This window comes from Carassius auratus, chromosome 43 (genome assembly GCF_003368295.1).
Source record: "Carassius auratus strain Wakin chromosome 43, ASM336829v1, whole genome shotgun sequence".
Taxonomy (NCBI): Eukaryota; Metazoa; Chordata; class Actinopteri; order Cypriniformes; family Cyprinidae; genus Carassius; species Carassius auratus.
Genome location: NC_039285.1, coordinates 3,966,493 through 3,982,174, shown reverse-complemented (window position 1 = coordinate 3,982,174; position 15,682 = coordinate 3,966,493). Strand labels below are relative to the sequence as shown.

Here is a 15,682-nt window from a genome sequence, read left to right as displayed (position 1 = left end):
CATGGCCTAAGTAAAATAATATATGGCCTTTATTGGAATCTTATTAGTCATTAGGTTATTGAAATCACTAAAGTCAGATATCGAGAGTGTGTTAGATGTGTTTATGCTTTTTTTTAAGAGTTTGTATTTGTTCGTTGCATCCTGGTGAGCTCAGCAGAGAGAATGGAGTAAGATAGTGGCCCCCAGGGGCCTGAGGGGATGACGTGGGCCCCTCCTAACTGGCCCTGAGGGAGTGCTGCAGGGGTGCTGACTGAGGTCCTGGGTGGCTGCAAAGTGCTGCGTGTGTGAGATAGAGCAGGAAGGGGAGTCCCAGGGCTCTCTCTAAACCCTCCGCTCTTCCTCCCTGCCTCTCCTCCTCCTCCCTCCATCCCTCTCTCTCCTTCATTTTTTGTGCCGTAACCCCATTTGCTCATGCTAATCAGCCTTTTTTTCCCCACCTCTGTTCCGGGTGGACTTGGTCGCATTCCGCATCACCTCCTCTTTCTTCCTTTCTCTTTCCTCTTTGTCTCCCTTTTTTTCCTTCTTTCGCTCAATCCCTTCCCCCATCTATATTCTCTTCTGTGTTTGTTTGTGCTGCTGTGCTGAGGCTCAGGGGGCAGCTCGCCATCTCTTATTTAAAAAGATAAAAAACCTTCCTTCCCTTTATTCCCTAGGAGATGATGTCGACAAGGACACTGGCAGGCTTTTCCTGGTATTAAATTCACTTCGTTCCCCCTTCCGTCCTTCTCCTCGATGGAAAATGTGTGCTGAGTTTGGAGTGAGGTGGTGGGGGGGAGGTTGGATTGGAGTTAAGGAGTGGAGATGTTAAAGAAAATAGTTATAGCCCCGCCCCCATCCGTGGGCCCCAAAGGAACTGATTGAGGCCCCTTCGGTCTGTCCCGCTGGGGGAGCGGGCCGGAGGTACACCCCCCGTTTCCCTCTGTCTCCCATTCTCTCACTCGGTTTCTTTCTCTCTCCACCCCATGCTCCCTGAGATAGAAAAACAACCCGTCCCTCCCTGGCCCAGAGGGGAAGAAGAGAAGGAAAGGAGAAAAGAGAGAAAATGAGCCAGGTCTGACACTGGAGACTCTGGGAGATGGTGGTGTGGGTGGGGGGGTGGGATCGGTCGAAGGAAAGGAAGAGGAGGGAGAGCGCGAGTTTATAGAGACAGATGCATAAGCTTGTCATTTTTTTTTCCAAAGACGGGTCAGGGAGGGGGAATTGTTTTTTATAAGTGCCATCAGAGCTGTGAAGTTGAGCATTGTTTTTCCTGCTTCCTGTCAAAGAACCGGAGCGGTGTTTTTGAATGCGTACACACACACACACACATACACACTGAAACAATAGCTCTAGAGACTTTGCTTTATCAACATATAGGACATCGTCTGATGCACATTTGCAAGGATCAAGTACATTATTACTCACACACACATCGACGCACACAAGCACCCAATTTGTGTGTGTGCCCCCGACTATGATTCATTGCGGAAAAAAGCTGCTCATATCCCCATGCGCTGGCCGATCGGGGCTGTAATGGTCTTGAATTGAATTATTTTATTCATTTCCTCCCTCAGCTATTGGTGGGCCGGCAGGACCTCTTAATGCAGCCAATCAGATGACTCCTTCTGCTCTCCCTCGGTCTCACCCACACTGGGCGAGTCATTGTGACCTCACCCGTAATGTGAGCTTTTTGGTCACCTGTGTATTCCTCAGGCAGAAAGGGAGCTGTTGTGTTCTGGTTTTATTTGGCAGCGGGGCACCGAACCAGGCCTATTTATGACCCTCTTAATAGCCTAAGCTGTCAAACTCGGCACACGTTAAACTTTTGTTGAGGCCAGAATGAAAGGGGGAGAAAGTGTTGCAGTCAGTTCAGTGCAGAAGATTTGATTTTTACTTGCTAATATTTTAATTGGCTCAAATATATATATATATATATACTATACATTTTTAGAAACACATTTAATATGCCTCAGAAAGAAAAAAATATATCTTTTTTGGGACGTAATGACACTTTTTTTTTTTTTAAATGCTATATTTAAAAAAAATATTAATTGGCAGGTTGCCTGAATGACCAGCTGACTAATAAATCAGTGTTTAGGAAAGGCCTGTATAATAGGTTGGTTTTTGGGGTTACCTGATTTTAGTCAGGGCGTTTACATGGGATGTGTCCCTGAGGGGTCTCAACACTTTAATTAAAGTTATACTAATTATTACCTTGACACTGATAAAAAAAAATAAATAAAAAAAAATAAATAATAATATATATATATATATATATATATATATATATATATATATATATATATATATATATACATTACTGTTAAAAAGTTTGCCATCAGTAAGATTTTTTTAAGAAAGTAATAGTTTTATTTAGCAAGGACACAGTAAATGGATAAGTGAATGATAAAACTTTTGCATTGGTACAAAAAAAACGAATACATTTTAAATTATTTATTTATTTTGAACTCTCTATTAATCAGAATTATGTTAAAACATAGAACAACTATATAAAACTGTTTTAAATGTTGATAAAAAATAGAACATAAATTCAAATTTAATTTAGAAAACAAGTAAATTGTGATAACATTTATCAGTATTCCTGTTTTTACTGTCTTTTGTTCAAAGAAATGCAGCAGTTAGTCGACGGTCATAATGATTTTTTTTTTTACACAATTGAAAAAAAAAATTACAATATACAACTCACAACTCCAAGAAAGCATTTATTTTCTACCTCGTTTCTCTAGAAAATGGTGGTGTAATGTGCAAAACACTTTCTTAAGAGACATCTAGTGGTTAGATTTTGGTTAGATTTAGAAAATGTAGTCACAGGTGTATCTATTTAACTAGTTCTCATTCTCTATTGTCTAACACCCTGACTAAGGCCTGTTTGGGCTGATTCGCGTTGGTGTTTTTTAACATGGAGCCCTGTTTTACAATAAAGGCTTTTTCTATTTTTTCTGCTATGTGAGTGCCTGGATGTGGATTCTTTTTGTTTCTTGCAATGGGATCCACTTTTTGTTTTTGGCTTTTAGGACTACCACAAGTCATTCAAACAGATTTGCCAGAACCAGCTCGGTAGCGTAACCTTGGTGACATATTTATATCGCAATGCAACATTAGCTCAATTGATCTAGCAGTAGTTCAGTCTGACCCAAAACAGACTATTTTTTGAGGCAACTGTTGAGAACCAGAGGTTTGGCGAGATCTGTTAGATGATTTTGTGTGTGTATGCACCGACTCACACACAGAGTGAAATATCAGTCAGTCTCCTGGCTCCTGCACATGCTCTGTCCCTTCTGGAATCTAACCTGAGCTGGATTCAACCATGCATTCTCCGTTTGGTGGCTGGGAACAAGAGAGGGGAGGGTGGGAGGAGGACAGGAGCGATGATGACCGTCGGCAACATCGCAGCCCCAAAATGGCCTTCTTTCTCCATGATGCAGTGGGCAGTTTAGAAAAGAGGACACAACCAAGAGATCCATCTCTCTATCCCTCAAGTGCTTTTGTGTGTCTTCCTCTCTCACCATTCATGTCTCGCTGTCTGTCTCGCTATCTCATTTATGTCCCTCTCTATTTTTCTTCATCTCCTTGCATGAACCTCTGGAGGTCCATAATATATTTTTAATTTCCCCAAGGCAGCGACAGGAAAACAGTTTTAATGTGTGAAGAGGAGGTGAGGTTCTCTCTCTCTGTGTGTGTGTGTGTGTGTGTGTATGCTTTAGCAAGTCGCCGCGTGCGTATATTTCCACGTAGAAGTGTGTACGCGATGATCGCACATTCGTTTGTCGACTGACAGAACCACGGGCTGGAACAGGTGATGGCATCAGCGAGCAGCTGTACGGCTGTTTGTGTGTTTTGTGTGATTTAATTCCCATCCTTCCATGACGTGCTCTTTCATCATCTCTAACTTTTTTTTTTTCATGTGTATGCATTGGGTGCTGGGTCTCTAGAGGAGGGGAGACTGGTACAGTGTGGCTGGCAAGCGGGGGTCCCAAGGGGCCGTGAGGTATTGTGGAAACGCAGCTAGCGGAGGCCAGTAGAGCCAAAGAGAGAGGTCTGCTCACTTTAACTAGGTCCTGTGTTTACCGCGTTAGGCCTTGCGCTCCCCCGAGAGACCACGTGCACACAGTGCACCTGCTCAAGCACTGGGGCATCAGGGGCCCTTGTCCCAGCTCCAAACCAGAATATGCACAGATTGGATGTAGATGTACCATACATGCGGCTTTATAGCTAGTGGTCAACCAACTAGTGCTATTTGATGGCCCATGGCAATTTATGGAGGGAAGAATGACCACTATATATACATGCATTAAGAGAAACAAGATTCAAATGTTGAAATCAGTATTTCAATATTTACTCCAAAATGGCAGGATTGGTGGCCATTGATAATAATCTTAAATTAGCAAAACATTGGCAGATTAATGATGTTTTTATATTATTTTATTTTATTTTAACAAGCTGGCTATATTCTATTGTTCAATTTTAATTTATTAGTAAAAAATAATATTTAACTAACAATTAAAGGAGTATATTCAGTTGCAAAATAGCTGCTGTTGAAATTGGAATAGTAACAACTAGGGTTGGGTACAGTTCACTTTTTAACCAGTACCCAATGGTTCCTCCTTTTAGTAATTTACTCTCTTTGTAATTACGAAAACAATTATTTCAGTGAAAAAATAAAGTCCAAACGTCTCAATTTTTAGATTTTGAACAATAGGGCCCTACAAACTTTTTCTTTCTCCAACATATTTTTTTTTATATTCTAATTATATATTTTTTTTTCTACAATTAAGTGATTAATCTGGTTTTAATATTTATTTTACTTATTTAATTGTTTTATTTAAATTTGATAGAAAATGTAATATTTAAAGATGTACTTTATTCTGTACAAAAGTAATACAAGAGTAATATATTTCTCTTACATGTTAAACTGTACTTTTATTTTGACAGGTTGCCATGCCATTTCTGTGTGTATACAGTATGCTGATTATAGTTTTCTGAAATGAAGCGGTAATATTATAGAGTAAATTACGTTCTTATAAATGGACTCGCGTACACATTTTCACAGAAACAAAATATAACCTCACTTCAGAACATTTGGGCTTGCCCTCTCTGTTTCTCTCTCTGTAGCGTATACTCCCAGATGTATTCTCAAGTACCGAAATTTGGCCCTGATTGATTTAACGTGAATCGGTACTCTGTGGAACCGACACTATTCAGTAGGTACCAAACCCTAGTAACAAAATGAATCATTACAGCTCTTCTGAATGGACTGTATACCCCTAAGGTATGAAGGTGCTGGTGCTGTGGAGTCCATATTAAACCTGGATCACCTATCCATTGTGTCTTTTCTATCAGTGAGCGTATCTGTACCAGTTTTCAGTGACAGGATGAGCGATGGATTTGGACAGGTAGGCTGTGCTCATGTGATGAGATCAGACATCTCTAATCGAGCTCAGAGCAGTTCTACAATTCCTTTGGTCTCGCTGACTAATGCGGGCTTGGTCTGGTTTACATTTGGCCATGTCTGGTTCGAGTGTGTGTGTGTATTTGTGGTGTAGTTGAAAGACAGCCTTGTGCTTTAATGTTTTCATAGGAAAAAAAGTCTTGTTGAAGTTGGAGCTGATATGTTTCCAGTACAGCACAGCACTCATTCTTTTGTTGGGGTTTAGTTGTAATCTGGTGTGTGTGTGTGTGCCACTCTTTTCCCCAAACCAAGTTTACTCTCACACTTCTCTTCTGATCCCCATTTCTGTCTAATATTGGTTGACATGCGAGTATGACCTCATACTGTATGTGGATTTCCCCTTTTAGTGCTTTAAAAAAAATCAAAACACATTCTATTGCGCTTAAACGCACACACAGTACAGCATAACTAAGAGCAGACACAGTGGCGGAAGGGGAAATGGAGTTTTAACGGTTCTAGTCATAAAGAGAGTTCCCTAGCTAAGGTCTCAAAACGTTTTAGCCGAGTTGCTGTCTTGGTGAAGCGAAACCCACAATGCAAAATGGAAAGCTTTTTATTGCATTATTTTAAGATCACATGAAATCAAAATCTGACATTTGTGGCTTTTAGTCTGTCTTTTAGCATCTATATACTAGTGCACTTCTAAAAGTTTACAAACTTTTAGTTAATACATGTATCTAAATTTTACGTTGTTTTAAATTTGTTTTGAGGATACAAATTAAAAAGTTTGATGACTAACCATGTGCTTATCAGTTTTGTCCAAAATTCAACACAGAAAAGAAAACTGCTTGTCAAGCAGATTTATGTCATTTTGTATTTAACATTTATTTTGCAATGTGAGCGATTAGAAAGACAACTTAGTTGTGCTGTTAGATCTGTGGACACTTAGTGGCACTAAAACATCTTCTTGAGCCTTTGTCACTTTTGTCATTTTGTTCCTCCCATCAGCGTGGAGGATGCCTTGCGGTGTCCATTAAGGGCAGCATCACACCAATGCTAATTATTTCCCGCTCTCATGATGGAAGCTGCACCACACTTAAAAAAAAAAAACACATATCAACTTAACGAGGGGTAATTAGCAGGTCCCTGTAAGGCGGGGCTGTGCTCGGCAACATGACTGCTCTGTGGATTCTGCTAATTCACTTCTCCTCATCTAATTACCCCACACAAACATGGCTGTTTGTCTTTCCTGAGAGAGAAAGTGTGCTGGGTGGGGTGGTTTGGTATCTTGGCAATTGTAGCACCCCCCCCCCCCCCCCCAAATCTCCGCCACTGTCACACACATACAAACGCGACCCAAGGCTCAACAAACACAACCCTGTTTAATATAAAGACTAAGAAAGGGGTATTTGTAGAACTATGAATATTATATAATATTATAAGGAAAAACATACTATGTTAAATCTGAGTTTCAATCAGACCATGTTGCAATAGCATGTGGTTTAAAAAGTTGGCCAAGATTTATGAATATTAATATTATTTTCTTTTTCACTAGAATATGCAATCTACCATTTTTAGAAAGGATGCCGACCCCCGGGACTGCATTTAATGACTGGAACTCTTGAGCACCATTGAATTACATCGTAACATATGAATATGAATACATCTTCTGAAAATATTGCTAAAGCTATTTTTTGAAGCATCGCTTTACATTTGTGAAAATGGGTATGTCTTAAGAATTGGAGATGAACCAGCTTTTAAAAATTTAAGTTTACATTTTTGGTTTTATGTTCAACAAAATATTAGGAATGAATATATATTAATTTAAAATATGTAAAATAATTGTAAGTATCTTTGGTTTTTTACTTTTCCGATTTTTTGCTTTTTCTTGATTAAAATGTTAGAAAGGAATACTGACAGGCTAGGCTTGAACCGAACCCAATTTGAGCACCAAGCAAATGTGTAGCTCTGACAGAATTACATAATTATAAACACTCATTTTTTTAAGAATAAGGACTGAGTTGGTCAATTAAGAGTGAATTTGTTTGTGTGTTGATTGTACTTTTTATAATACCCTTGTTTAGTGTGTTTCTGTTGTTTGTATCTGTAGTGTAGGTTTATGGTGGGTATATTTGTGTGAGTTCTTGGTGCTGGGACAGGCTGATAATGGCCCGCAGAGTGTGGGACAGGGGCTCCAGCTGGCTTTGAGAGAGTGAGGAGGGCTCCGGGCACATCCCCTGCTGGGGACCCCCTAACACTCATTAACAGATCACTCTTGCACATGAAAGAAGACAGCAGCACACACCTTGACTTACAGCATTGATAAAATACTCTCACATACATGAACATGCAGGGGTGGAAAGTGTTTGGCACCTGGAACGGCAAAGTCTCAAAAGAGCACTTGAGAGTGTGTGTGTGTGTGTGTGTGTGTGTGTGTTTGTCTTTGTCATCAGCATACCAAGGTCGTTAGTTTCAAAAACTGCAGTAATCACTTCTACTCTGATAAATGGAGCTTTCAATCAAGTTCGCAACTCCGTTGTCCAGTCACTAACCCTTACCAAACACACACACACACACACAAACATGCACACAGAAGTGCAGTCTCTTTGCCTTGTTTCTCACCTAGCCCTCTCACAGTAGAGGGAGTCTAGGCCCTGTTGTGAGGTATGCCAGTGTGTTCGTCTGTCCTCCACCTCCAGTGATGCAAAAGGACACTGAAGGGACAAAATTGCCTCCCATACTCATTTAAATCAAAACAGCCCACCTGAAGCACAACATTATAAAAATATTAAACACTACATTATGTCGCTAACACATTTCTACTACATTAACAACACAGATAGCAGCTCAGTTACCACAGGTTTTCTAGCTTGACAGCTATTACAGTAATGAAACAAAAATAGCTGCACGGTTTCTGACAGGAGCGGTGCGTGCTGGAGATATATGTTAGCGGAGTTCGGAGGAGAGTGGAGAATTATATGAGCACTAAGAATATATCGGAGAGCATAAAAAGAACTGTTTCTTTTGAGTTACTTTCTTTAAGATCATTAGTCTCTTAGTATTCTCAAAAGCCCAGATTCCATTGAGCTTGACTGTGCCACAGTCAGTCTGTGTTTAAAAACAGCTAGCTGCTTCAGAATGATTCAGCTAAGCCTTGCCTTGACCTTAAGTCACTTTTACAGGTTTTGTCTATGTAGGGGCATTAAAGAGAGAGTGTAGCTAAATTGTCATTACTTGCTCTCATATTGGAAGCAGTAGTCTTCTCAGGAACACAAAATGAAAAATGTGTACTTTTTTACCATTTCAGTGCAGCTGCATTTGGGACTAGCGCTCTCAAGCTTCAAAGAGGGCACAAAAATGCATAAAAGTACCAAAAGAGTGATCCATAATGACTCCTGTGCTGTATTGTAAGTCTTTTGAAATCATACAATTAATTTTAAAGGTCCCGTAATGACACATGACATTAGGATGTGATGTGTAATATACAAGTCGTAAACGCTAGGCACGTTAACTTTACGATAACGTCCGTCATCACTACAACACACACTTTATGGCATTGGTTCTGGCTTTTACTCACACAGAGCTCATTCCGGAACTGAACCCTGCAATGTTACTAAGTCCCCAACCCGGGATCGATCCCAGAATAAATCCCGGGATGTGTTTGCGTTCACACAGAAGTCAATCCAGCAATGTTCCGGTAATTTTTCCAGGTCCAGCGTGCAGTGTGAAAGGGGCTTTAGACTAACAGACCCAATGACTCAAGGAAAAACATCAGTAAATCTCTTATTCTTTTGTCTTTTTGGTGCAAAAAGATATTGTATGGCTTCATTAGACTTGCCCAAGATGTCTGGACCACCTTTAGGGTACTTTTATGGTTATTTTGTGTCGCAAAAATTTTATTATCATTGAATGCAAAAAAACATAGATAACACAATCCTCAAATTTTCTCTCAAAAGTAGTAAAGTTATATTTAAAAAACATTGGTGATGGTGAGTAAATAACTGTTATCTTTTGGGTGTGCTATCCCTTTAAATATTTTAACCGTCAATTGCGCAAAATCAAAAGTGAGGTCTGTTGGGTGAACCCTAATCTCAAAACGTTCATGGACCTCACCTCGACCTGTTCCCCACCACAAGTCCATCAGCCTCTCTTCACACCATGTGTCGTTTTTACGCACATGTCTGCGCTTGTGTGTGTTTGTCAAGGCCGCGGTCGGAGGTGGAACGACCGCAGCTGAGTTGTGTGATGCGTGTGTATCAATCTTCCACTGCAGAGAGAGAAATGGAGCCCTGTAATGATGGTGGCCCTGCACTCTAATGGAGTGTGTTCTGGAGGGCCCCCTCTAGAGACCTCCCTCCCCTTTTCCCTCCTGAGAGGGCATACACTTACAGGAAAGGAGGGAGGGGGAGAGGCGCAGTAATGAAAGGAAGATGCAAAAAAGAGAATGAAAACGAAGGATGGAGCAGTTCAAAAGGCAGGTTAGTGGCGTTGAGCGCTCTGCTGGCCACTTTTATCCTCGTTTCCATCGCCTCCTGTCCGCCAGCACTGCTTAAGAGCAGAGAGATGGAGGGATGGAGAGAGTAGAAGGGTAGGGGAAGGTCCCTTCCTGCTCCTCCCTTGTTGCCATGGTAGCAGGTTGTGCTGGCATGTGCCTTGGTTGGCAGTGCCTGTACCTCTGGCATGAGGGTACCTGGGGGAATCAGGGTTTGTGCGCGAGTGTGTGTGTGATTGAGTGAGGAGAGGTGGGGAGTGTTAAAGGGTTGCTGCCACCATCCATTTTCCCCGAGATTAGAAGCTCTCGTGGATGAAATAGTGTAGTTAATGCACCTTTTGTGTGTTTGCGGGTGTGTGTATGTGTGTAACCGCTGCTCAGGGTTCTATCAGTGTAGTGTCAGTTAGGGGCTGTTTCCCTCCCTGTCCAGACGGTGTTCTCACCACTGGACAGATGGCCATACCCCTCCTACCCCCTAGACCAGCCTGCACCACCCTCCAAACCACCGCGACGCCCCCACCTTCACCCCCACCTTTCTACCCTCTGCTCTGGTGAGAGATATAAACTAGAGCACCTCAACGCTTCCTTATCCAAATGCCCCTCCAGATACCTAGCCCACCAACCCCCCTCAACCATTTCCACCTGCAGTCCGGACTGGGCTGGGGCCCAAAGTGAAGCCCAGGCTCTCCTCTGGCTGGGCTCCGATCCGCAGGCCCCATTAGCGTGGGCTGCTGCGGCGCAACGTAATGCAGTGCCAGGCCTGGCCAAATTAGAGCTGATCAGAATGTGTGGAGCACAGGAATGGCCACCTCCTGCTTCTCTCTGATTGCACAAGTCCAGGATGATTAGACAGGATGTTAAGCCCAGGGGAGTCGGTGAGCAGCCCTCCCTCACTCCGGCCCTCACTTCCTCCCTCCTTTTTTCCACTACCTCTGCCCTCACGTTTCCTTCTTTCCCCTGCTCGTTTTCTCAGCTCCTCGGTTTCCCTGGTTGGCAACGTTGTTTTAAAAAAAAAAAAAATTAATTTCTTTCATTAACACGTTTCATATTTTTTTCCAACTCGGTGTATTGGAGAAATGGAAACTGGTTGCGTATTGCATCAGAAATTGCGTTTACTGAACACGTTCTGTCATTTAACGAATCTGAAAAACATGCATGGATAATTCAGTGATTTATTTTGTGTGCTATTGTGCTAAGATGCATTGCCACAGTAAATTATGCTATTAGGGAATAAAAGTGATTAAAACATTTTTTAAACTCCCTTCCGATTATAGAAAGTGAGTGACGTGAGTGAGGATCTAGGGATTGAAACGAGATTCCAAGTGTAGTCCAGTGGAATAATTTATGAGATATTGATTATAAAGTCAGGTGACCTGATCGCTTGACCTTCTGTTGTTTGATCACATTTATGTTGTCATGAAATGGAAGTAGCAACTGATCTTGGGGATTTAGTTCTCTCCGTCGGTTGTTGGGTGGAGGTAGATTTCAATGCGAACTTGCAGTCAATCATAATGTTTTGAATTATTTTGTTTTGTTTTGTTTTGCATTGACACTTTTGCCAAGTGTGGTCATAATGTATCTGACCACCTCCATATGTGGTCTGGGTAAGCATGATGCAATCGCATGGCTTTTAAAGTGGTCAAGCGCTTTCAATTCTGATCCGACCACCAAATGTGCATGCTAATGGCAGGTATGACGTTCACCTTTTGTGTCTTAATTTGGATTAATCATATCTGTTCCTCTTTGCTCTCGTTCTGTCTCAAATCCCTTACCACCCCACATTTTGTACACTGTCTTGTCTCTCTTCCTCTGTCTCTCTCTCTTTCCCTCTCACTCAATCTTGCTCTCTCCTCCCTCTTCCTCCAGTCTCATGTGTAGTCCTTTCAGCGTAGAGCCTTTAATGTGATAATAAGGTGTGAAAATGGAGCCACAATGGCGGAAGGAGGATTGCAGTGGCAGATTTCTCCACTGGTCCTTACTGTGTTCCATAAGCGACTGGATGGCTCATGCTCAAGCAGCTCTCGAAGCCTCAGGCCCCTCTCTTACACTTCAGTCTAGCGGCTCACGGGAGCTTTGATGTAGTTTTGACTGAGACTAGACACACTTAGGGTTGGGATTTATGCTGAGAGGCTAAGAAAAGTGATCTCTTTTAGGTCATTTTTAACAGTGGGGCTATTCCAGTAATGTGGTACATTTTCTAGCGATTAGTGATTACAATATAGCTTTGGAAAGTTTAATTGATTCAGGTGAATTGGTTCTTCATAAACGATTCTTTACCTCATGTGCAGCATTGGAATTTATGATTCATTATAGTGAATTAATATATATATTTGTGTGTGAATATGTATTTTTATATATTTATTTATTTATGTATATGTGTGTGTGTGTGTGTGTGAATATGTACTGTATATATTGAATACTTTTTTAAAAAGTAACATGACTAGTTTACAGTTTTACAGTTTTTTTTCATAAGTTCTACCTTGGCAAACTACGGTCTCAAAATAGCTTCGCCAACACCGGATAAGACCTGCTTGTATTTATTATTTTTTATTGATTTAAGTTTTGACAAGTACAGAACGTTTTACTTCCCCTGACATTTGCAAAAACTCTGCATCAGCACATATATGAAGTACAACACATAACAGGCCAGAAATGATTGTTAAAATTTGATTCACCTGTCAGTAGCAATCCTTTATCCTCATGTCTTGCCCCTTTCTCTCTGTGGTGTATATACATAGATGCAGCAGTATCAGAGCGAGACTCTGATAGAAAGGAGAGCCGGGCGGCGGGTGAGGATGGAGAACAGAGTGTGACCAGTCATGATGAGAGAGTGGGAGAGGAGGATTTAGATGATGACTCAATCTTCACCTGTGACAACTGCCAACACGACTTTGAGTGCCTGGCAGACCTGACCGAGCACCGTACCAACCACTGCCCAGCAGGTTTGTGCATGCATGCGTGTATATTGTGTTTCTCCACTGTATTTAACAGAGAAGTGTATATATTTTGTAATCTCCTGTGTTCTTCTATAACAATTTAATGTGCCACTTATGTTGACTTTTGTAGAATGCCACTTTAAAGATTTTGAGTTAGACTTTTAAATGACTGACTGTTGCCACAGTGCTTTTTTACCTAAAATAATCATGCAACTAATCAAAGATACAAATAATGTTGCATTTCATTTATGGGTGAGACTAAATTTTTATCTGTAAAAAAACGGTGAAGTGTTTGGTAAACCTACTTGAAAACAGTCCTTATTTTATGCAATTTCGTGTTATGCTATTGGCACAGAAATTGTACATGACTTTAATTTCTTATTACTGAGGAAATCATATTGGCATGAAGCAAAAGTAGGTGTAGTTTTCATGGTGGTGGGGTTACTCAGAGGCCGCTGGCTGTTCTGGAGTCAGTATGCTCCCTCAGGAGAATAGTGTTTTAAAGCTAACACGCAGTACACTCACACAATAGCCGTTATTACAATCGCAGTAATTAATGAAACGCTGAAAGCGGCCCTGCAGGGGCATCTGCTTCCTAGCAGATTAATCAAGGGCCTCTCCTTAACGAGCTTAAAAACAGAGGAGAAGAGAGGGAGAGGTAGTATATATATATAAAATATACATAGAGAGAGAGAGAGAAAGAGAAAGAGAGCATGTCACTCCAGCAGTCGTATGCAGTATATTTATTCAACAATCCTGCTTTATTTTTTCAGCTGTATAAAATTCTTGAAGTCACAAAATATGATGGTAGTAGTTAATATCCATGGCCTCATCGTACCAGAGCACACGTTTCTGAGGGGACACAATACAGCGTGACACAACCCTCCATCCCATCGTCTTCCTTTATTTTGGCTACTTTCAAAGTAATGAAATCATGGCACATGGATTGTGGACGCAATCTCAGTTTTGGAGTCATCAGAGAGCTGCATGTTGTGTAGTGGAGGGGAAAAATAAAAATTGAAATGAAATGACCAAATGTGGTTGTTCCCAGGAGTGTGCGATCTGGAGATTTCAAAAATAACATGGTGCTGTGTCTGGGGGATTAGCTCAATCACAAACCTTCTTCCTCTTTTTATGATTATGATTACTTATATATTGTATAATTATGAGTGTAATTTTCAAAAATAATAATAATAGTAAAAGGAGTAAATAAAAAAATCACTTGCAATCCTTTTCAAGTTCTTGATACAATCCTGGGAGCTGGTCTGGTGGGGCAGAGAGTAGCATGATGCTGGTGACAAACACACCATTGTGTGAGTGAGTGTGTGTGTGTGTGTGTGTGTGTCTGTGTGTGAGGCAAGCCATGTTGTGGAGAACAGTGGATGGTTCCCATGGCCCCAAGGAGAGCCTGGCCAATATCAGCACACCAACAGAAGGCTCATAAAGCCACTCTATCAATTTACGGTTATTATTATGACCGCGTGCCCGTCAGAGCAGGAATATTCTCGAGCACAGCCGTGCCACGCCATGCCATGAAATGAAATTTCTTTTCCCTTAACAGTAGACACCGTGGCCATGGAATTACACCTGGAATCCCATCATGTGTTTGTGTGTGCATGTGTTTGAGTGTCTTGTATTTGTGCACTGTCCTCTTGTTTAGTTTTTCGACAATAATATAACCTCTGATATGGTTGCTACCCATCTCTACCGTCATTGTCTTTCTGCCTGTCCCTCCATCCTTCTCTTTTTCTTCTTCTCCCTTGCTGCCATTGATTGCTTCTAATACGAGTTGCACAGAAGACGATATTGGAGACGAGGAACGTCTGCCTTTCCGTCCCTCCAAATGTCTTTGGCTCTGCAATCCCCCATTAAACTCGGCTCCTAGCATTTCCATCTTCTCCTGCTTTGTCTTCTATATCACTTTAACTTTTGCTCGCTTTCTCTTTCTGCTGAGGATTTACAGCAGGCTTCAAAAGTCACATTGAAATTTTTTTTTTGTTAAGAATAGAAATAGACAAAGTAAATATCATCTCAAATATGCAGTTTTCTGACACTGATCATGTGACTATTTGTACAGACAGTCAGATGTCCCTGCTTTATCAGGTTTAACTCAAACTAGTGGAGTTAATTCAGTTCTGCTAATGTAACCTTAATCAATTTCAAATAATTATTTTAGTTACATTTTACATTGAAGTAAAAAATTTTCACACAAAATCTGAATTTGGTCCAAAATACGGTAAAAACAGTACAATTGTGAAATATTGTTGCAATTTGAGTAACCCCTTTCTGTTTTGGTTATAGTAATGTAACTTATTCTGTGATCTCAAAACTCCATTACTCCAGTCTTCAGTGTCACATGATTCTTCAGAAATCAATCTTACAGTATATGCTGGTTTGGTGCTCAAAAAATTATCTTAGCAATTTTGTGAACATTTTTACTGACCCCAACTTTTGAACAGTGTAAACTACGTCCCGATAACATGTCTGTTTACAGGATTGCAGTGTGAGCGTGTTTGTGTGCACTTTGCTGGCAATTGGACGACATCAAATCGCCTTGTGTATGTTTATATTTGTCGGTGTATGAATATATCGGGTCATGAGTGTGGGTTAGTGTTTGTGTGCACAAGTATGCGAATGTGTGTGGGTGAAACGTGAGTGTGTGTGTGAGTGTCGTACTGTGGGCCGATTCTGAGGGGAGGCTCTACTGGAGGAGGAATCTGGAACACTGGCTCCCTGAGGAGCGCTTGGAAAAAACCTCAGATCAAATGGAGAACATTCACCGCTCTGCTCCGCTCCACTGCCCTGCAACCGGCCAAAGTTGGGCCCTGGCTGTTAACAACACTCACCTCGCTCTCTCCCTCTTTC

The 15,682-nt window shown here is 41.2% G+C and overlaps 1 protein-coding gene across 3 annotated transcripts in view; it reads left to right on the top strand.

Annotated features, from left to right (window-relative positions):
* Positions 1–15,682, top strand: part of LOC113061477 (zinc finger protein 423-like) — a 144,853-nt gene that overhangs the window by 30,954 nt on the left and 98,217 nt on the right. For all 3 annotated transcript variants that reach the window (XM_026230614.1, XM_026230612.1, XM_026230613.1), the window contains one exon: positions 12,620–12,823. In XM_026230614.1, coding sequence (XP_026086399.1) covers positions 12,620–12,823 — 204 coding nt within the window. The remainder of the gene's footprint in view (positions 1–12,619; positions 12,824–15,682) is intronic.